This window comes from Eulemur rufifrons, chromosome 2 (genome assembly GCF_041146395.1).
Source record: "Eulemur rufifrons isolate Redbay chromosome 2, OSU_ERuf_1, whole genome shotgun sequence".
Classification (NCBI taxonomy): Eukaryota; Metazoa; Chordata; class Mammalia; order Primates; family Lemuridae; genus Eulemur; species Eulemur rufifrons.
In genome coordinates, this window is record NC_090984.1 from 115,442,697 (window position 1) to 115,463,726 (window position 21,030).

The following is a 21,030-nucleotide window of genomic DNA, read 5'->3' on the forward strand; positions in this document are numbered from 1 at the left end:
CAAGGCCGCTAGCCGGGAGGGTCGCAGGTCCCGAGCGTCCAGCCCGCCTTCCCTCTGCGCGCACTCGGCCGCCCGAGCTCCGCTAGGCAGGGAGCAGGGGAGCATCGCCCGCGGGCAGCTGGGGCAGCCGCCGCCAAACTTGGAGGAGGATGCTGCAAGTGGGCGCGGCGGCGCAGGACGCGGGGGCGCATTGAGTGTTCCCCCCGGGATCTCCCGGGCGCTGCTGCCAGGGCTGCGGCCGGGCGAGCGGGCCGAGGCGGAGCGGGCAGGTAACAGCTTCAGCGCCAGGACTGCGCCAGCCCTGCGAGCCCGGGCCGCCAGCGCCACCGTGCCGGCGTTGCCTCCTGGCCACGGAGCCATGGTGCGCGCAGCGCGCACGCCGCGCGTGGGACTCTGAGCTCCGGCCGTGCGCCCCCACCTCCCCTGTCCCCTCGGGGCTTCCCCGCCGACCTCGCCCGCCGGCCATGAGGCTTTGGCCCGGAGCCCCTAGTCTCTGCGCGGCACCTCACCCGCGCCGCTGGGCCACTGATAGAACTCTGGCCGCTGAAGCTCTCCACCCTCTCCCAGGGACGGCACCCAGGAGCTCCGAGATGGCGCTCCGCGGGACCCCCCGGCCGCGCAAAGTTCGCAGGAGGCGAGAGATGCTGCCACAGCAAGTTGGCTTCGTGTGCGCGGTGCTGGCCCTGGTGTGCTGTGCGTCCGGCCTCTTCGGCAGCTTGGGTAGGTGCCGGGACGGGCCCCCTCGGCCCGGGGAGTTTGGGGGCTCTGGCTGAGGAGCCTCGAGGCAGCTCCGAGTTGTCCCCCCTTTCTTCCGTGTCAGGTTGATCCCAAGGGTTCATCCAGTACCCTCCCCGCCAGGCAGGTAGAGCGCGCCCAGGAGGGCTGATAGACGCTCTGAGCTGCGCCGCGGGTTCCCTTGAGCTGCGCGGCCTCTGGGGGCTCAGGACGCGGCTGCAGGTGTGTGTTACTAAGACAAGAACCTGAACCGCCTCTGTCCCTGGAGTGCGCGGGGAATGCGCAGCACAGCGGCGGGGGGCCAGGCGTGGATTCTCTTGGTCTGGGCGAAACTGAGTGGTCTGCTTTCCTATTCTGCAGAGCAGCTAGGATTGAGCTGTGCATCTCTCAAAACCCCAGATTCAGAGGCTGGGAACTGCCACTGCGTCTCGCCCCTGCCCTGGTCCAAAGGGGTGTCCTGACACGTCCTTCCCAGACCCTAAAAGCATTGGGATAGTCTGCCCCGCGGGAGATTGCTGCCACGTTTCAGCACCGCTTCTTTCAATTCCTCTTAATCCCCACGGGAGGAGAGGGCTGGTGTGTGGAGCCGCAACCCACACTCCCTCCTCCAAGAAGAGGGATTTGGGAGTCGCTGAGGATATGCAAATTTCAGATAGAGTGGGGAGAGAGGAGGAACTTACAAAAAGAATCTGTTTGTGGGGATGTAAGCCCATGTGTAACCTTAAAAAGACATCCGCTTTCCTAATATTCTCATTTTGAGTTGGATGCTGTGAACCTTTTGGTTTAATTTTTTTTTTTTAAATGTTCAAACAGAAGAAATGCTGGTGATTTAGCAGCCAAAACAGGGAGGTAAATCAGGTGGTACCTTCTTGAGCAGTTAGAAAGGCCAAATGCATCTAGAGACAATTCAGAGAGGTTTGTAGTAATAGGTAAAAATCAGGTGGAACTTGATTAAACTTTTTAAAAAATGCTGTCTTTCAAGACCCAAACTTTGTGATTTGAGGATAGAGGGTTAAAAAAATAGCTCTTTCCAGTGAAACTCAGGAAGGTTATTAATACCTGGTGCTTTGCAATTGGGCAAGTCAGTGTTTTTTTCCCCTCAATTACACACCAGAAATAACAAAATACCCAGAGGCTCTTAGATGTCAGCATTTTAGAAGAGGTATGATTACCGAGCTGAAGCAGTGTGTCCATCAGGAGAGGTAAATGAATACTTTAAAGATCTTAAAATGCGAATTGTTTTTATTTGCTGGATCAGGAATTACCTCTGGGAGTTTATGAGTTTGGTCCCGGGCACGCACTAGTTCTTCCTTGTTCGGTATGGCCCTTGGACCTGCGGAATCTGCATCGCCTGGGGCTTGTTAATGCAGAAGCCCAGGTGTACTGAGTCAGAATCTGCATTTTTAACAAGACCCCCAGGTGATTTGTGTGTACATTCAAGTGTGAGAAGCACTGGGACAGACCCCATCAGCCCACATGCTGACTCAGTATCCTTTGTAGTTCCTCCAGGGTGGGGGCTGCCTAGGTATGTTTACTGGAGGAGAACTTAATGGTCACCTGTCTAAGCCCATTGTTGCACCTGTTAGGGGCTGAGACCAGTGTGGTCCTGGCCAAGGTCAGACCACATGCTGACCCATCTGGGACTAGAAACAATAACTAGATTCAGAAAACAGACTACCGCATGTAAGCAGGTGACATCTTACTTCTAATCATTCTATCACTCCCTAAAGGTGGCTCTAAATGGTCAAACAGAGCTGTTGCTGACATAGCTAGATACACCTATGTAACGTCATTTTGGGACTACAGCCATCACATTGACCTAATGGTGTCTCTGACTTATTTTTCAATCCAGGGCACAAAACTGCTTCTGCTAGCAAACGAGTCCTGCCAGACACGTGGAGAAATAGAAAGTTGATGGCACCCGTGAATGGGACTCAGACGGCCAAGAACTGCACAGATCCCGGTAAGGAATGGATTCTCCTCCACCCTGTCCACCGAGACACTGGGCCTGAACGGGCGCTGGTGCCCGTGTGGGCAGTTGCAGCCAGAGCTGGGAAAGGCGGTTTCTGCGCCCGAGTGGGAAGGGGTGGCTGTGTTAGGTGCTGAAAGGTAACACGCAGACGTTCATCAGTTGTGCTGCTAAGCAACTCAAGTGCTTTCTTTATCCAACAACTGAAAAGGTCACATTCAAGAGTTTAAAAATTTTATTTTCTGCTCTCACAATACTCCTGAAGGCTGAGTATTCTCCCTCACGCTCTTGATTTCCTTTGCCCAGGTGTCTTCGTTTACTGTCCCTTTTGCTCACTGAAGCCATTAGCTGGCGCTCTAGGGGCAGCACATTCAGCGGCTCTGGCGGATGGTGCTTCGGGATGACCCTCCAGGGCTGGGGCAGCTGCAGGGGTGGGACGCTCTGTGGTGCTGGGGCCCTTTCTCTGGAATGGGAGTCCCCAGGGTGTCATTCAGCCCCAGAGACTGATTCTGCTTGCCCCGGGAAGCAGTTTTAATGTTCTTCATGCTTCTCCTGGGGTTCAGAGGCAGTGGGGACCCAGAAGCAGGCAGGCTTTGCTTGCACGAGGGAAGACCCCTCTCGGGAGAAGAGGTGCACTGGCAAAGCAGCCAGGCTCCCGGACACTGCCCAGGCCTCGCACAGGGCAGTTCTGGGCTTTAGCTCCGGCTCCAGCTCTCGGGGCCTTAGTGAGGAGGGTTCAGTGGGGTGATCTATTCCAAAGCCCTTAGGGAACTAAGGTTTTGTCATAGATGGCTTTTCCCTCCAGTTGCTGGGTGAATCACATAATCTTTTTGGATCTCTGTTTTCTCACCCGTGAAATGGGGGAAGTGGCACTTGCCTGCTCCAGGGTGGTTGGAAGAATCGGGTGAGGCTTGTGCTTGGGACTGTGTAGAGAGGAGGTGGAGCTCCCGGGCAGAGGAGCAGGGCCGGTGGCAGTTTGTGTGTTTACCGTCACACTCTGTGAGGCAGGTTTCACCCCCATTTTGCAGGTCCGGAAAGACCTAGGGAGGAGACACGTGTTGCTTAGAGTCACAGAACTCGTGAGTGGTGACGCTAGCTTTGGACGCGGGTCTGTGGGACTGAAACGGTTGGTTGGTTCCACGAGCTCAGGAAGGCGAGGGCTCAGGAAGGGTGGTCGCACTGCTCTCTGCGCCATTAGCTCACTTCCCTCGGGTGTCCCGTAAGAAGTGGGGGATGGGCAAGCACAGGCTCGCAGAGAGGCACTGGGATTCCCTTTATATCTGGACATCGTTCCTGAGCGATCCATCTGTCCTGGTGACCCACTAGGCAGTGGTGGCTGTCCTATCATCCCCTTCGCCCAGCACATCTCCTCTTGTCAGCCAGGCTGGTGGGTGTGTGGGCCAGACTGACGTGTGCCAAGGGTCATTGACTCCATGCTGTCAGCGTGTGTAAGGCCAGGGACAGCTAATGTTGGGGCCCATCCCCCATCCATTCCAGGGACCTGAAATACTAGAATTGGCACCATCCACATGGGGAACACTTTGCAACTCTGGATAAAGAATCAGAGGGAATTTTTGACTGGATTCTGGGTCGCTGGCGTTGGGCTGGCTGTGCCCCTCTTTGCTAACTTCTGTTATATATAGTCTGGGCATGCTGGCTTAGATGGGGCCCCGTTTCTTACAGAGTTCTGTGCCTCATTGTGGCCCCTGTATCTTCAGCATCTGATACTGTCTGATCAAAATTATTTTTTAATTTTTATATAGCATCCATTGTATTTGACGGGAAGACCTTACCCTGTCCCTCTTATGATGAGGGACATCGGAGGAAATTGACAATATCTTCAGCAATGGTTCACAGTTGCATTATACTTTGTACTGACAGTTTCTGGAATAAAGCCTGGCACACTGAAGGGACTCAGTAAATATTGGTCAAGTGATGGAATGAAAGTGTGCTTTGATGTATTATGCATTTTAATTCTTACTGTGCTTTTGCCAAGATGAGAAACACAAAGCTCAGAAGTCTAGTGGCTTCCCAAGATCTCTCTCCTGGCAGAGCATCCCTGGGTCACCTGGCTCCAGACACCACGCCTCCCCCACTGCACCAGCCCCTGGCTCTCCTCTCAGGCCAGGTGGGGGCTGGGACCTGCCTTCCCTGCCAGCCTCCTCCTGCCTGGCCCGGGAGAGTCTCCACCCCCTCTCCATTTGGCAGGACTGCAGCGAGCACCTGCTGTTGTGTGCCCAGCCCTGTTGTGGACACTTAACAGGGAGTGGGGAGTACAAGCAAGTATAAGATGTGTCCCCTGTTACCAAGTAGCTTATGATAGAATAGAAGACAAGACCTTGACCCAGGGAGAACCTGGGGACCGTGAAGTACTGCAGAGGCCCCACTGAGCAGTCCTGCAGGAGGCCCTTCAGGCACCCAGAGGGATCAGCTGGACTGGTACAGTTCTGTGTAGTCTCGGGGGCAAATGAGCCCATGGCAATGACAGAAAGCATCCCCAAATGGGATTTAGCAAAAGGAATTTAGTGGCTCAGTAACTGGAAGTGTGGGATCAAAGTAAGAGATGTCTACGATTCTGTTTCTCTCTGTCTAGACTCAGCTGTGTTCTAGCGTGGGAAGGCGGTGACCACAGGTCCCACCTTATGTCCTTCCAGACTCAAAAATGCTAGAAAAGAGCGAACCTGTGGCTGAGCCGCTTCTGCAGAAGCTGGGAGGTTCTACTGGGTTGCGTTGGCTTGGGTCACGTGATCACCCCAGCCAACTGCTCCGGCCAAGGCAGTGCTGGGCCCCAGACTGGCTCAGGCTCGGTCACGGGCTGTGTGTGTGGAGGGAGGGGACTGAAGCTGCCTCGCCCAACAGTTGGACCCCACCTGGGAGTTGGAGAGTTGGGCACCTGGGGAGCAGACATTCAACTCGTTACACCTGTTCGCCATAGGCTCCCAGCCTGGGGCTGCCACTGTGACAGGGGTGAGCCAGAGCTCCAAGTTAGAGTTTCAGGAGTGTGACAGATAGTGTGATCCAATGGCTGCCTTCTTTCTACATGGTTGGCGGAGGTTTTCCCCATAAGAATTGCAGGCATCTTGCATCTTCTTGAGGCTCCTGCTTTGTGCCCATCTCCACCAGTTAGAGGGCCCTCGTCTTCCTCTGCCAGTTGAGGTCTTTTAGGGATGTTGGAAGACGGAGCTTTGGGAGTTTCCTCCTGTGCCAAAGCACCACCCACGGCCGGTGTTCAGACGTTAATTTGTGTCTTCGTAGGGTCCTCTAGGGAAGGAGCCGTGTCTTAGTTCCTGTGCCTTCTTATGCTCCTCTTTGCGAGTGTGAGGAGTAACTTTTTTCCCTAAAAACGTGAATGGGACCCCGCTGTAGTCTTCCCTGAAGACTCCGGAAGACGCTGAGCTCTTTGTTCTGCCTGGGTCGCTTCCCCAGACCTTGGTGGCAGTGTTTTGAAGATCATTATTTGTGTTTCGGTGTAAGTGCCTCCATCACTACCCCCTCAATTCTGTCACCCTTATCACATTAACCTATATTGTTTTTATGACTTCTGTCGCCATCTAAAATAACTTATTGTTGTCTGTCTGCCCTCAAGGGCTACCTGTTCTGTGGCCAGAAGAGGGGTTCTTAATCTTGGCCACACATTCAGAGCACCTCAAGAACTTTACAGATATATTTTTAAGTGCCCAGGCCCCACCCCTGGAGTGTCTGATTTCATTGGTTTGGGTAGGTAGGGCCTAGGAATCCGTGAAGACAATGAGGATGAAAGATCTTTATGATGATCCACTTAATGAATAGTAAATATATTTTCCTTATGATTTTCTTAACATTTTTTTCTCTAGCTTACTTACTGTAAGAATACAGTATGTAATACATATAACATACAAATTGTATGTTCATCAGCTTTATGTTATGAGTAAGGATTCTGGTTGACAGGAGGCTGTTAGTAAAGTTTTTGAGGAGTCAAAACTGCAGATTTTCAGCTGCAAGAGGGATGGGTCCATTTAACCCCTGTGTTGTTCAAGGGTCAGCCCACCTCACAGGGTTGTGACAATTAAAGCAATGCCCATCAGAACTTAAAGTGGTGTTTGGCACATGATTCATGCTCAGACGCTGGCTTCTGGTTTCATCATTTCCTGTCTGCTTACCCCAGAGACGACACAATGCCTGCGTATAGTAGGTACTGGAAAACTACTTGTCAATCGAGTTTTCTATGAACAAGTTAACAAGTAAATGGCTTGCCAAACATTTATTTTCTCTTCTGGAAATAAATTCATTTTGTTTATCTTTGGAGGATTTAGGATGCTGGAGGATGGCATATCTTGTAGAACTCACTTCTAAATAGAAAAACTTTCTTGTGTTTTGACAGGTGCTATTTTACATTTTGACTATTTAACCGGGTGGGCACGGTTTCCCCTGTTTTTATGCTGCCATTTCCCCTGCATTTGAGATTAAATAAGTGGTTCGTCTTCCACTATGTCATCCCTGTTGGTTTGGGTTTCCAACATCCTATGCGCCATGTTAAAAAAGAGGGGGAGACTAAGGAGGGCTTGGTTTTCCCTCTCGTTGCGGGAGGGATTTAAATCCTCTAGGGTTTGCCTTATCAGGCTTGGTTTTCCTCCTTCCACATACGTCTTCTGAGATGCCTGGTGGCTGTGTGTCCCCGGGAAGGCTGGAGGAGAGGGCTGCTGGAGGGGTGGTGGGGAGAGTTTGCAGATGAGGGGACTCCGTAGCCTTTCAGGGGAGCAGCAGAGATAGATGCAGGGAGTAGATGAAGGATCGTTTGTGGTCAACTTGGTTCTGATCTGCCCTTTTTGTTCTGTACCGGGCTGATGCAAAGGTGGCTGTGGGAGGAGAGAGGGTGGCAGACTCTGGTGGTGTGACGCTGGGCTGGGAGGAGATGAGATCACGGGGCAGGTACCCCCAGCAGTGGGTCTCCGCAGACTTCCCTGTGCAGGGAGCAGAGATGCAGAAAGCTCAAGAAATCAAGAGTAGGAGGAGGGACCTAGAGCTGCGAAAAGAACGTCAGGACAAGTGGGTGAGGAGGTGCAGTGGTACTGGCAGCGAGACGAAGAAGCGTCTGGATGCTGAACAAGCGTCTGTTAGCATGCTGCTCCAGTGGGCTTGGGAGGCAGTCACATAGCTGAAGTTTTAAAGTTGTTACGTAAAAGCAAATCCTGAGTTAGGAGAGCAAGAATTGATCTTACTACTTCCCTGCAGGCAGGGAGATCACAGTTCGGTTCTTGTCCCAGACCACAGGGGTGGGAGTTCCAGCCTGGGGAGGGGCTTGCCTGGGCAGGGCAACCTCCAGAGAGCCAGGCGGCTTCTTGGGGGAAGCTGTCACCAACCATGTTGGACAGCTGTAGGCTGGCAGAGCCACCAATCTGCTCATGAATGGAGGCTGAGCAAGACAGCAGCCTGTCATTGGTGTGCCTACTCTTTCCTGTTTTGTGGGGTGGGTGGGATGTTACATAGTTATCAGTGGCTTGGATGCTGAAGGTCTGAGTTCTAGTATTGGCTTTTTCTGGATAAGTACAAAGATTTTCAGCAGCCAGAAAAGGCTCCCGTGTGTCTCTCTTAGAGATGATAGTTTGATGTGGCAAAGGCAGACCTGTGGGATTGAGTCCCAGCTCACCCCTTACTGGCCATGTGACCTTAGACAAGTTACATAATCTCTCTAAGCTTCAGGATTTCTCTTTTGTAAAAGGAGAATAGCAGCTCTTCCTACTTGCCTCACAGGGCTGCTTCGAGACTTAACCCACATGACCTACACTAGCATTTAAGCCATATGGAGCACATGGTAGCTGCTATCATCATCATCAACATCGTTGTCATCATCATCATCACGGCTAATACCAGGGTCCTATGTGCTGGGCACTATTCCAAGCACTTTCCGTGTGTTAATGAACTTGCTTCTCATAACAGCCCTTTAGGTGGGTGCTGGCATCATCCTTACTTTGCAGATGAGGGAAAAGAAATGCAAAGAGATTAAGTAACCAGTCCAAGGTCACCCAGCCAACGAGAAGCAGAGCCAGTTGTACGTGCATGTGGGTTTAATTAATAGGCTTTATTTTTTAGAGCAGCTTTAGGTTTACAGAGAAACTGAGCAGAAAACACAGAGAATGGCTTAATCAGGCCTCACCCTCCCCACAGTTCCCTGTGTCATTGACATCTTGTATTCCTGTGGTATGTTTGTTAGGGTTGGTGAGCCAGTGTTGATACATTGTTATTAACTAAAGTCCACTTTTCATGGGTTCTGATAGATATGAAATGACATGTATCCACTGCGACAATATCGTACAGAATATTTTCGCTTCCCTAAAAATCCTCTGTAGAGCCCGATTTTTAATTTGGGTGGTCTGGATAGTGAGCCTATGTCCTTATTTGTAATTATTAATAAATGAGGTAGAAAGAGACAAACCAGAGATGAGAACTTCCATAGCAGATTCCACCCTGTCACTGTCTGGGTGCCCCTCTGAGAAATGGGGGGTGCCTGTTCATTGCACCAGCAAACATGTGTGAGTCCTGATTCTGGGTATGTTGCTAATACCGATTTGTTTGCAATCAAAAGTTTTTTTTGCCTTATCCAAACTATCGGGGCCATCTGCTAGCAATCTTTCCTGCTTGCCGGGCCATCTGCTACCCTCTGACTTGCAGATTCTCCGCTCTTGTTGCTGCGCGGCCTCCTGCAATCCAGGGAGCGCCCACTCGGCTTCCTCTTGAACTCTGAGAAACGTTCCTCCCCGAGTTAAAAATGGAAATCATTAAGCATTGCCATGTGTTGCCTTGGGTGAAAGAGATGCAGCCGCTCGACACAGCTGAAAAGCCGAATGCTTGAAAAGGGATTTTTGAAATTTAACATTGTCCACTATCGAAGAGGCCGTTGGAGCATAGCATTTTACTAAAAAGGAAGAAAGATAAATGTGCCGGAATAATTTGCTGTTTCTTCTGAAAAAGCAGTGGATGTCCCCTTGGGAAAGGAAAGGTCACCGTTGTGACTGAGAAGTCAAGGCATTCTCTGCCCAGTGGGTCTTTCCTTTGCAGATGGGAACACAGGGCCAGTTGGTTTCTGGTCCTCCAGGTCCCTTTGCCAGTTCAGCACAGTGCACGGCTCCAGCCCTGGATCTCATAGTAATTGCAAGAGAAATTAACTGCAATGCATATTTCTTAAATGTCCACGTGCCCTGCACAGTACAAGGCTCTGAAGCTGAAAAGAACCCAGTCCCTGCCATCAGGGGGCTCGGGGGAGATAGGCTGGGGCTCAGGTAACAGACCAAGCTGCCTGCAGCAGATGCCATCGTAGGGGATCCCCTTAGGGGGAGGGGCTGTGGAGGAAACAGTGTGGTGGTTCAGGGCAAGGGTGCCCCCCCACCCCATCCCGGGAGGAGACGACATCTGAGCCCAGCCTGGAAGGGTGACTGGTGGAGGCTGTGGAAGTACATCCAAGCAGACAGCACTGTGCATCTGCAAGTGCTCCCCGAGAAGTCGCAGCAGCATCTCCTGTACCCGGAGGAATGCTTACTAGCAACCGCTGCACCTTGCTCATTGGCTGTCTGAGGGCAAAGAGAAAACAAACACCTCCTAAGATTACCAGGCACAATAGTAAGTAATTAGGCTTTGGGGATTTATCAGAGAGTCCGTGTTCAACTAGGGATAGGGCTGAATCGGGTTACTCTGATATTTTTTTTTTAACGGGGAGAAGGGAGAGTGGCGGTGGTGCTTGGAAGATGGCCCAGGATGAAGCTGGCAAACTGGTTCCAGTGGCCCTGCTAAGCCACAGTTGGGGAAGTCACCCCAGTTCACAAGTTGTGCTTGGCTCAGTAATGGCTCATGGCAGATGGCAATTGGAATAATGTAGGCATTTGCCATTCTTTCTCCTCCTGCCTTTGTGTTCCTTGAGGCTGGAGTCAGACATAGACTCGACTTACAGCAAATGGTGCCGGATGGAAGGCCCCTCATTCTACCCATCAGGGAGCTGTGCCCCACAGAAGCAGCCACTGTCTCCCCGGCTGTCCTGCCAAGCCTGGTGATACCTTGGGGAAGATCAGGGCACCCAGGAGAAGTTAAGGGTCAGAGTTCAGGGGTTAAGAACATGGACTCTGGAAGCCAAACTGCCTGGTTTCTAATCCTGCCTCTGCTCTTATTAGTTATGTGACCTTGAAGTTATGACTTTACCTTCTAAGAGAAGGCGCAGAGTTTGTTTTATTCACTGGTGTCTCTATCTCAAGCTCTAGAACTGTGCCGTGTGCCAGTAAGAGCGTGTGCACATGTGTGCTTGCATGCACGTGTGCACTCGAGGGGGTCACATAGTGCCTTTATCACAGGGTTGTGAGCACTTAATGTGTTAATCTATGTAAAGTGCTTCTAAGAGTGCCTCGCACAGAGTGAGTGCTGTACAAGTTTTTTGCTGCTGAAATTACCTCTGACAGATAATTTAAATTGAGCTGTAACTTTACAGGATAAATTCTGGGAACTGGCCTCTGATGAAGGCTGGAGGATGAATTTTGTAAATGCGGCATTTTATGTTGAGTAAAAGTTAAAAGTGAATTTCTGGAGCTTATATTTACTTATTATTAATTATTTGAGGATAAGATGCTATTGACTTTTTACATGGCTGGCACCAATAGACTGCCCAGACTGCAGGGCACAGTGGTCCTCGGTATTCGGTGATGTGGGACCTGATGAATGAGGAATGAGATACGGAATTTAGAGACCAGAGTTCGCATTCTGGCCCTGATGTAGCCTGTGCAACTTTGTGCAAGTCACTTTGGCTCTTGGAGCCTTAGTTTGCTGTCTGTGAAATGGGCACGATGATCAGTTTATCCCACAGGCTTTTAACGATTAAGTGCTAAGTGCTGTGTCAACACGGTTACTATTGCCTGCATGATTGTAGCAGATGCTTAACCCTTTGAAGAATATCCCTCCCTTGTGAAATAGGGAAAATCAGTTATCTGGGGCTTCCAGAATTGATGCATAAAACCACAACTAGGATTTGGCGAAAGCATCGTGCTCGGCTCATGTGGGCCAGAGGCCCTGTTTTTGGAGTGTGCGGCTAGAGTAGAAGATGAAGCAGGTAATTTAGACCATCCCCCCTACATACCAACTCTCATGACCCCACTGCTGATTTATATCATCTCACACTGCAAATGTCTGACTTTTGATTTCGTGGTACGTGCCAAGTTCAGGGATATCTGGGCAGATCCCACAGCAACTTGTTCAGTAGTACCTAAGATATATGTTTATTAAAATAACTGCCTACTGCAGGTGATTTCTCTGGCCTCCGGCAGGAAGCCATCCTTGGGCTTACTGTGTGGTTGCTGGATGCGTGGTGATTGAGTAGCCCTGTCTGCTGGCCCCATACGGGAATTAAAATGGCCCTAGATGTGGGCCCTGCCTCCAGGGAGCTTCCATTCAAGTCAGAAGGATAAAAATCCACAAAACTAATCTGTAGTTGGATATGTGGGAGAGTGCAGAGTGCCACAATCCTGGTGGTTCAGTACAGAGGTGAGACAGTTAAGTCCCCAACATCAAGATCAGAGAGGGTATCACGTTAAAGGTGGCGTTGAAGATGGGAAAGTGTGGTTTCTGAAGACCAGTAATGGAGTAGATGTGTAGTTAGCACCATGCTAAGTGCTTTGCGTGCATCACCGCCCTGAGCCCCGTAACCGCCCTGTGAGGGCAGATGGTGGTGGAATGCCGAATGCCGTCACCTCCATTTTACAGAAGACGTGAGCAAGGCACAGGGAGATTAAATAACTTGCTCCAGGTCTCCTAGCTTGGAATTGGCGGAGCAGGGATTTGAACTTGGGCAGCCTGACTCCAGAGCCTGTACTTTTTGGGGGAGGAAGGTGAGGGAACGGTAGGTGCTGGGTAAGCTTGGGGTGTGAGGCGTGTGGGTAGGTGTGGTTAGTGACTCATCCTGTAATGTATGTTGGAACCAAAAGCCTTAAACACCCAAAGGCCTTTGTGCTCTTGGTGGTGGGAGCCAGTGACGGTTTCTGAGCATCTCTGTGTTTTAGGAAGATAGCTCTGCTGGCAACATGGAGAATAACTTAAATTGAGATAATATGTGAAAGTTCCTAGCATTATGCTTAATAAGCTTTTTAGGACAAAAGAAAGTGCAATTAGATTAATTGGGAGCTATTGCACAGAGATTTAGGCAAAGGTGACAGTCTTGTGTAGAGTGTCAAGGAATAGCTTGAGAGAGGCAGAATCTGTATATCTGAGATGCTGGGTGTGCAAGATGGTAGGTAGGAGTCGTCAGCTCTGATCACAAGATGCAGAGAAATGGTCCATGGCACCTCTGTTTTCCAAGATTGGGAGCACAGGAAGCATTTCTTCCTTCCTCCCTTAGGACCCCTCTAGAGCTGTGGTCCCCAACCCCCAGGCTGTGGACCAGTATCAGTTTGTGGCCGTTAGGAACTGGGCTACACAGCAGGAGGTGAGCAGCCCGTGGGCGAGCGAAGCTTCATCTGTATTTACAGCTGCTCCCCATTCCTGGCATCACCATGTAAGCTCCGCCTCCTGTCAGATCAGTGCAGCATTAGATTCTCATAGGAACGTGAACCCTACTGTAAACTGCGCATGCAGGGATCAAGGTTGTGGGCTCCTTATGAGAATCTAATGCCTGATGATCTGAGGTGGAGCTGAGGCGGTGATGCTAGCACTGGGGAGCAGCTGCAAATACAGATCATCATTAGCAGAGAGGTTTGACTGCACGATAAATGTAATGCACTTGAATCATCCAGAAATCATTCCTCCCTCACCCCAGTCCATGGAAAAATTGTCTTCCATGAAACCAGTCCGTGATGCCAAAAAGGTTGGGGACCACTACTCTAGAGGATCCTAGTCCAAGAAGAGCCTTATACTGACACAGTGGCTGGTTATATTCTATATTCTGTATTCCAAAGTATGCATCTAACACATATGCATTGGGCACCTATGGGTGGGCACCAGTGGGTACTTGGGACTAGGGAAAGCAATGTCTGTCCTCAGTGAGCCTGCAGGTTGGAAGGACAAGGTAGATTGTAATCACCACATGTGACCTGGAGTGACACACACTCATGCACAGCATGGCTGGAAGGCTTCACAAAGTGTGCAGCATTTGAGCTCTGCTTTGACGCAAGTGGGTATTTGCTGGACAGATGGGGAGGGTGGGATGTATCTGGTGGTGTACACAGTGATTGCAGAAATAGGGTGGTAAGAGAGAACCTGGCAAGATCGCAGCTGAGGGAGATATTTTCAGCTGGCCTTGGGTTTGGGTCCATGGGCGTGGTGGCCCCTGAGGTTGGATTGAGCCAAGCATGCACTGCCCCAGAGGCTGGGCTTTCGTCTGGCTTGCCTGAGGGTTTAAGAGTAGGAGGGATGACTCTTGCCGGCCTAGGAACTGCTTACCTATCACCTCTGGGCACCTGGTGGGTGGGGAGCTGTAGGGATGGCAAAGGTGCCATTTTCACCCTCAGGAAGCACAGCTGAGAGAGAGCGCAAATCTCTCTCATCCTTGTGTTCCTTACACACATTGCCTGCATAGTGGCACATCTGGTTTATGACGCTTTGTATAGCAGCAGGGCTTAATCCCGGCAGGAGTTCGCCGAGGCCCCAACGCAGATGCATTTGCTGTAAGCAACGTTAGAGGCATTTAAACATAATGATGGGGAAGAGTTTATGAAATGTAGGGCACTGTACGTGACATACCAAAGGGAGGAATCTGTGGCCCTTTCTCTGGGGGACAGCCGGTACTCAAAGTCATCCTCGTTTCCCTCTGTCTCCCTCCACCCCTTCTGCGTGTGTGAGGGGGCCGTCGGGTGCTTGTCCTGAGAGAGGGTGCATCACGCCACACGGGCAGCAGGCAAAGTGGCAGCAGCCTGGCCTCCTTTGGTGGCCTGGTGGCCTAGGTGTCTTACGTTATTTGGAGAAGAACCCCTGGGACGGAGGGGCCATTGGTATGTTATGTGACATGCCCTCTGGTTGCTGAACAAGCTCTCGTCCTGAAGCTTGCCGCCCTTGCCAGACCACGGGTGCTAACCAGGACACGCTGACACGCAGGCCATGGGTGACAGCCACACGTGAAAGGCCTTCAGCCTGGAGAAACCTGGTCCCAGAGCGAGGTGGAAACACTCAGGAGACCACTGGAGTGTTGACAAAGGCGATTAATGGAGCAGATAGAATGACTTATGAGCAGAGATTAGAGAAGCTAAGTAGCTCCGGCTTATGAGCTGAGCCGTGGAAGAGGGGGCACTGGAGATGGTCTGTAGGGGCTCACCGGGCTGCACGGGGCTGCACCCAGCGAGCTGTCAGGCCCGGAAAGGACCAAGGGGCAGCTCTCGTCCCCTAAAGTGCCTCTTCAAGGAAACCTGTGCCTCAGACAGCCTCCCCAGCGGGAAATCCGTCACCTGGGGTGTTTCGATTAGACCGGGCTGCGTGCTGGAGGGCTGGTTGGGAGCGATGCTGTGCTGGCACCAGAGCACGCTCACTGCCTTGTGTCTTTTCACTCACTAATTCCTGGGTAATTCTGTGGGCCTCAGAGGACAAGCCCTTGAAAGAATTGCTTTGAAATCCCTTTGATCATTTCAGCCTTGCTTGTTTTTCCCTTAGCCAGCAAAAAATCCCAATGTAGCCTGGTGTGAAAGGTAGCTAAATGACCTGTCCACTGCACGTGACCCCATATGCATCAGGAGGAAGAAAGGAAATTCAAGGGATGTTGGCACCTAATTTGCAGACCGTGTGCACTGGGAGGATGTTGCTGCTGCTTCCACGTCCCGAGCCCCAAGCTCACCGTGACTAGTTAGAATCACATACTTAGAATCACACAACAAAGTGAGAAGGGATCCCAGAGATCACGGAGGAAGGCAGCGTGTGTTGTAGCTCAGAGAAATTCTGCTCCATCCTTTATGTACACATGGTCCCCTGGGGACCTCGTTGAAATGCAGGTGCAGGTCTGAGGGTTGCATTTCTAACCAGCTCCCGGGTTCTAACAATGCTGCTCGTCTGCGGACGACACTTTGCATAGTGAGAATGTAGAGTCTGCCTGACCTGGGTTAGGGTCGCTGCCCTGCCAGTGAGCTGTGTGGCCTTGGGCAAGTGACGTGGCCTCCCTAAGCCTCAGATTCTCCGTCAGTGAAACGGGGTCATGGTACTTACCTGGCAGAGGTCCTGGCAGAATTCAGTGAGATTGTGCCTGTCAGCTGCTTAGCGCCGTGACCACTGCACAGCCAGAGCTGGGCACGGGGAAGCTTGCGCTGTTGGGGCTCGATCCAGCATTCCCCAAGGGGCTTTGGGGAGTACTGTGCCCACAAGGTGGGCTTCCCCCTCTCTCCGCCCCCTGCTGAAAAAAGCTTCCGTGATCAACTAGCTTTGGGGAAGGCTGTAGCTCTGCCTCTTGTGGAGACAGAGTAGTGTATTCAAGGTTCTGAGACGTTCTGCAATCTAGAAAGCTTTAAACTTTAAAATAGATTCTTTTATTGTGGCTAAATAGACATAACATAAAATCTACCATTTTAACTATTTTTAAGTGCACAGTTCAGTGGCATTAAGTACATTCATGTCATTGTGCAACCATCGCCATCATCCGTCTCCAGAACTTTTTGTCCTCCCCAACTGAACTTCCGTACCCATTAGACACCGACTCCCCATTCCCTCCAGCCCCCGCCACTGTCATTCTACTTTCTTAGAATTTGGCTACTCTAGGTACCTCATAGAAGTGGAATCATACAGCATTGGTGTTTCTGTGCCGGCTGTGTTTCAGTTAGCCTCGTGTCCCGAAGCTTCCGTCCATGTTATAGCTTGTGTCAGAATTTCCTTCCTTTTCAGGGCTGAATAATATTTCACTGTCTGTATGTACCACTTTCATCCATTCATCCCTTGATGGGCCCTTAGTTGTTACCATCTTTTGTGAATAATGCTGCTATGAACATGGGTGTGCAAATATCTGTTTGAGCTTTAAACTGTTTGAAACTTAATATTTCCCAGATTTGGGGAAGGCTGGAGGGGGAGAAATGCTGAACCCTTCGACCCACTACCCCCACCCTCTCTGTCACGGTGGTGGGGTAGGGCACTGAGGTCCTTAGTCGAGGTTCTCAACCCTGACTGTGCTAGAATCTCCTGGGGAGTTTTAAAAAATACCCATGCCCAGGTCCGGCCCTGGACTAATTAAATGAGACTCTATGGTTAGGACCTGGGCAGAGGTAGCTTTAAAGCCCCCAGGTGACATTAATGAGCAGCCAGTGTTGAGAGGTACCAGCTGGGAGACTTGCTGAGATTCACATCCAGTGGCAGGTCAGGGCCAGGACCAGAACTGAGGGTTGTCAAGTCCCAGGACATGGAGTGCTGATCCACAAACTCCCGCCTTGGAATGCCTGCCAGGGCGCAGGAAGGCGAGAGGGGGGTGTGCAGAAGGAGGGGACAGCCCTGTGCCCCTTTAAACCTACTAACATTGGTAAGTGTCTCTTGTCCACCTCTGCTAGAGAGGCCGCGGACAGTCCTGTCCTCAAGGGGTGAACCCAGTAGGGAGGCAGGCCTGCACCCACATCAAGTCACCAAGGAGCTGGAGAGGACAGGATGCAACTCGGTGCCAAAACTGGGACCTGCCCTGCTGCAGTGTTCAGGGCCGACTGCAGATTGAAAGGAGCACTTCTGAGTTTGAGGGCATGGGAGCACCACAGTTCAAATATTTCTCATGCAGGACGATCACTGTTGTTCTCCTTGTCACTCTGAGGTTGAGAGATGGCATCTCTGGCCTCCACGCTCCTGGCCAGATGGCCTGTGCTTGCACACGGTGCCCCTCCCTCGAGACAGGGATTTGCCTTGCACGGTTCGACCTCGGGAGCCGCTGCCCAGTGGTCTGCCAGTCTGCCGTCCCTGTCTCATTTCCAGGGGCCGGTGGTCTCGCTTTGGTCTGACGTGTGACAGCGTGAGGGAATGACTTAAAGGCATTTAAATTATTATTTTTGAAGCATACCATGGCCTAGGCAAACAAGCCCAAAGTCCATCTTTATTCTAAGTCAAGTCTTCAGACTTTGTTCTCTCTTTCTAGGAGTGTGTGGTCCTGGGGCCTTTGTAAGGAATTTGTCAACCCTAAAGCAGCCAACTCCAGAGAGATCCTTTGGGCAGTACTCTGGGGGCTGGGGCTCCGGGGGAATCTGCTCGTTTGCTGGGCCCACGAGCACGGTTTGCAGAGGTGGAGCAGGTGAACCATGGTAACCAAGCCCACACGTTCACTTTATACCTAGTAACCAGTCCCCAGCCAGGCCACGGAGCCTGGGGCAGAGAAAACCCCTTTCTGGTTCGGCGCACCTGACTGCAGTGTCACGGGGCTATGGACTGTCCCTTCACTCTTTTTCCACCTGGAGAGTGGCACAAACATGGTGTGAATGAACTGGCAGAGATGTCCCCAGGCTGTCTGATTCCATTAAGAGGTGTGATATCGAGGGTAGTGATTAAATGACAACAACAAAGATGCTGATTTTGATTCTCGAGCACATCCTCATTCAAGAGTTTTGTTGGCTCTTTCCTGCCCTTGGTCTCCATCCACTGTGCGGGCAGAGGGTAAAGCCCGTCTCTCCCTCTGTGGGTATAAGGCTCTGCCACGCCCGTCATCTTGCACGCATTCCACTGAATTGGGTGTAAAAATCCTTTATAAAGAGCAGACCATGAAGCAGGGGTACCTGCCACTCTGGATTTGAGAGCGTCTGTCCACGGTCTCACGTGGGCAGACTGGTCTCGGGCTTGTGTCGAGCTGCAGGCACTGGGGATTGATCTCCGCTGGCTGTTGTGCAGTCACACCTGTCCCCGCTCAGCTCATGCCTTGTGCTGTGCACCTGCCTGTCTTGGAACCCTGTGGTTTCCTGTCCCACTTCATCCCTGTGTTTGTATAAGACAGTGTCAACATGGCAACAAGTGACAGATGCAACCCTGAACCGACACAGCAGACTCGATCCCTCGTTTGCTCGCTGTGGTTTTGTTACGGCTCGTCTGTTCATTCATCCGCTTTTCCTCCTCTGTAGTCATATCTCAAGTGTTGTCTTTTGGATGCAACTTGTGTCATAAAACTGTGGCACCTGATGTCTCTTTTCAGGAGTGGTTGGCAGGCAGAGTAAGAAGCAGTTTGCAGACTTACCAGAAATTCCCCATCACTCTCCATGTGATAGAAAAATGGCTCCTTTTGAGTTTAGCTAATCCTCAAAGCCAGATTTTCCCAGCCAGCATCTCCCCGCCTCCCAGACTGATTGGGTTCTCTGCTCATCCCTCTTCGGCCACCTCTGGGGTTGAAGTCTGCTCAGGCAATCTGCTCACTCATTTATTGACTCTTTTTTTTTTAATCCAAGAAATCCAAGAGCCTCTGATGTGGGAAACACTTTGCCAAGTGTAGATGAATCCAACACGCTCTCCCTAAGGAGCACGCAGTGCGGAGGGAGGAGGAAACGCGAGTCTAAGTGTTAGCAGAGTGTGCTGAGCAAAGTAACTCTGCTCTGACATGAGTGTCCGCACACGCACACACTCTCTAAAGCCGGGGGAATCTGGTTCTCACTCCGCAGAGTCGCTCACTCGCTCAGTCAGTATTCCTTAAATGTCTACTGTGTGCAGATACCATGGGGAGGAAGATGGACGTCATCTTCAGGGATCCCAAGTTATAATCTGACGGGAAAGGTGAACTGTGAAGTGACAGTAGCTAAAATCTGCTCTAGGGAAGAGGGGCAGGCAAACCACATCATGGTTTAGAGGATCAAGAGCGTTTTCAATATGGGCCTTTTGGAGGAATTGGCCTTGAATGTGTGGATAACCTTTGACACTATATGTGGAGGGAACGACACAGACCTAGGCCCTGAGGCGGGACTTTTGGTGATGGCTTTATATTATTGTTTGCATTTACTTACTTCCAGATCTTCCCGTATAGGTAGGGCTGTGACTTGCATAACAGGGTATTCGATCCGTTGACATTTGGACACGTGACTTGCTTTGGCCGGTGGATGTGAGCAGACATGACTTAGACCGTGTCTGAGCAGAAGCCTTAAAAACCCACGTGTATTTCTGCCAGCACTTGCTCCCTTCCCTTGCCCATGAGGATGGCGTATCCTAGATGGCACTTGCCTTCTGCCTGGATTCTGGAATAGGAAGACAGGAGAAGCCATCCCTTCATTGCCAATTTGTGATGCAAATGAGATATAAGTATGTGTTATGTGCCACTGATATTTTTGGGATTGTTTGTTACTGCAGCATAACCTAGCGAAAGCTGACTGATACGGTCCCTCAGTAGTGGAATAGCGTGGTTTGCTCATGTGCAGTGTTAAATGAAGGGGATATTTAGAGAAGAGAGATCACTGTGAATCAGATGACATCAGGCTTCTAGCATACAGATATAAACAGTTTGGATTTCTTATTGAGGCAGTCAGAGTTGGGGAAGGCTTCTGAGCCAGGGGTTGATAAGCCGAGGACTATGCCTTGGGGAGATGACTCCAACCTCAAGGCAGAGGCTGTTTGGTCCTGGGGAGGTGTTGGAAGGTGTTTGGGTGTCCAGGCATGAGGAGAGGAGGGCAGAGACAGTGGGAGTGGGGAGAGGGTCTGATTTCAGGGACTGAGTCTCAGTCAGGTTGATGTAGACATGGCAGCTGCCCGAAGGTGAGCGAGGGAGGGCCCGGTTTATTTCCAGGGAGGGCGCTTTGTTCTGTTGGTCCCTCCACAAACAGGGGAGAACAGGGTGGGCCGATGTCCTCCATCTGGCTGGCTTGCCAAGCATCCAGGCACTGCCTGTTTCCCAAATGCTGCATTTTGCTGGGTAGAAATGAGATGTCTGGGAAGACATGCCAGGTGTTGGGTGAACTTCAAGTTCTTTCCCTGCTTTGAAACCTCCTGCAGTTCTGCCGCTGCACAAACTGATGAAGGGGGGAGGCGGGAAGGGCCTGAGGAGACAGATGGAAAGCTGCAGGGGTGCCCAGTTAGGGTGCACTGCACCCAGGGTGAAACTCAAGGCCACCCCAGCAGGCATTCAGGTTCTTTAGTTGGGCCAGGGCTGGATTTGGCCAGCTCTGCTCATCGTTAACCGTTCATTCAACAAAGCAGTTAAGAGAGTGAACTCTGCCGGGTTTGAAACCTGGCTCTGCCACTTACTGGCAGTGACCTTGGGCAAGTTACTTATTAACCCTTCCATGCCTCAGTTTCCCCATCTGTAGAATGGTGATGACAATCCTGAGGTGGGTTGTCTTGTGAGGGTGAAATGCATTAACCTAAGTGTCGTGCTTAGAACAGGACCTGAGGCAGAGTAAGGGCTGGTGTGGAGGGAGGGGATATTGGCGCCCCCATGTGCCAGGCACTGTGCCAGGCACCGGGGAGATGGCAGTGAA

At 51.2% G+C, this 21,030-nt stretch overlaps 1 protein-coding gene across 2 annotated transcripts in view; it reads left to right on the forward strand.

Moving 5' to 3' along the window:
* Window positions 1-590: 590 nt before the first annotated feature.
* SLC24A4 (solute carrier family 24 member 4) overlaps window positions 591-21,030 on the forward strand; it is a 137,781-nt gene continuing 117,341 nt past the window's right edge. For both annotated transcript variants that reach the window (XM_069465234.1, XM_069465235.1), the window contains exons 1-2: window positions 591-720; window positions 2,588-2,698. In XM_069465234.1, coding sequence (XP_069321335.1) covers window positions 591-720; window positions 2,588-2,698 — 241 coding nt within the window. The remainder of the gene's footprint in view (window positions 721-2,587; window positions 2,699-21,030) is intronic.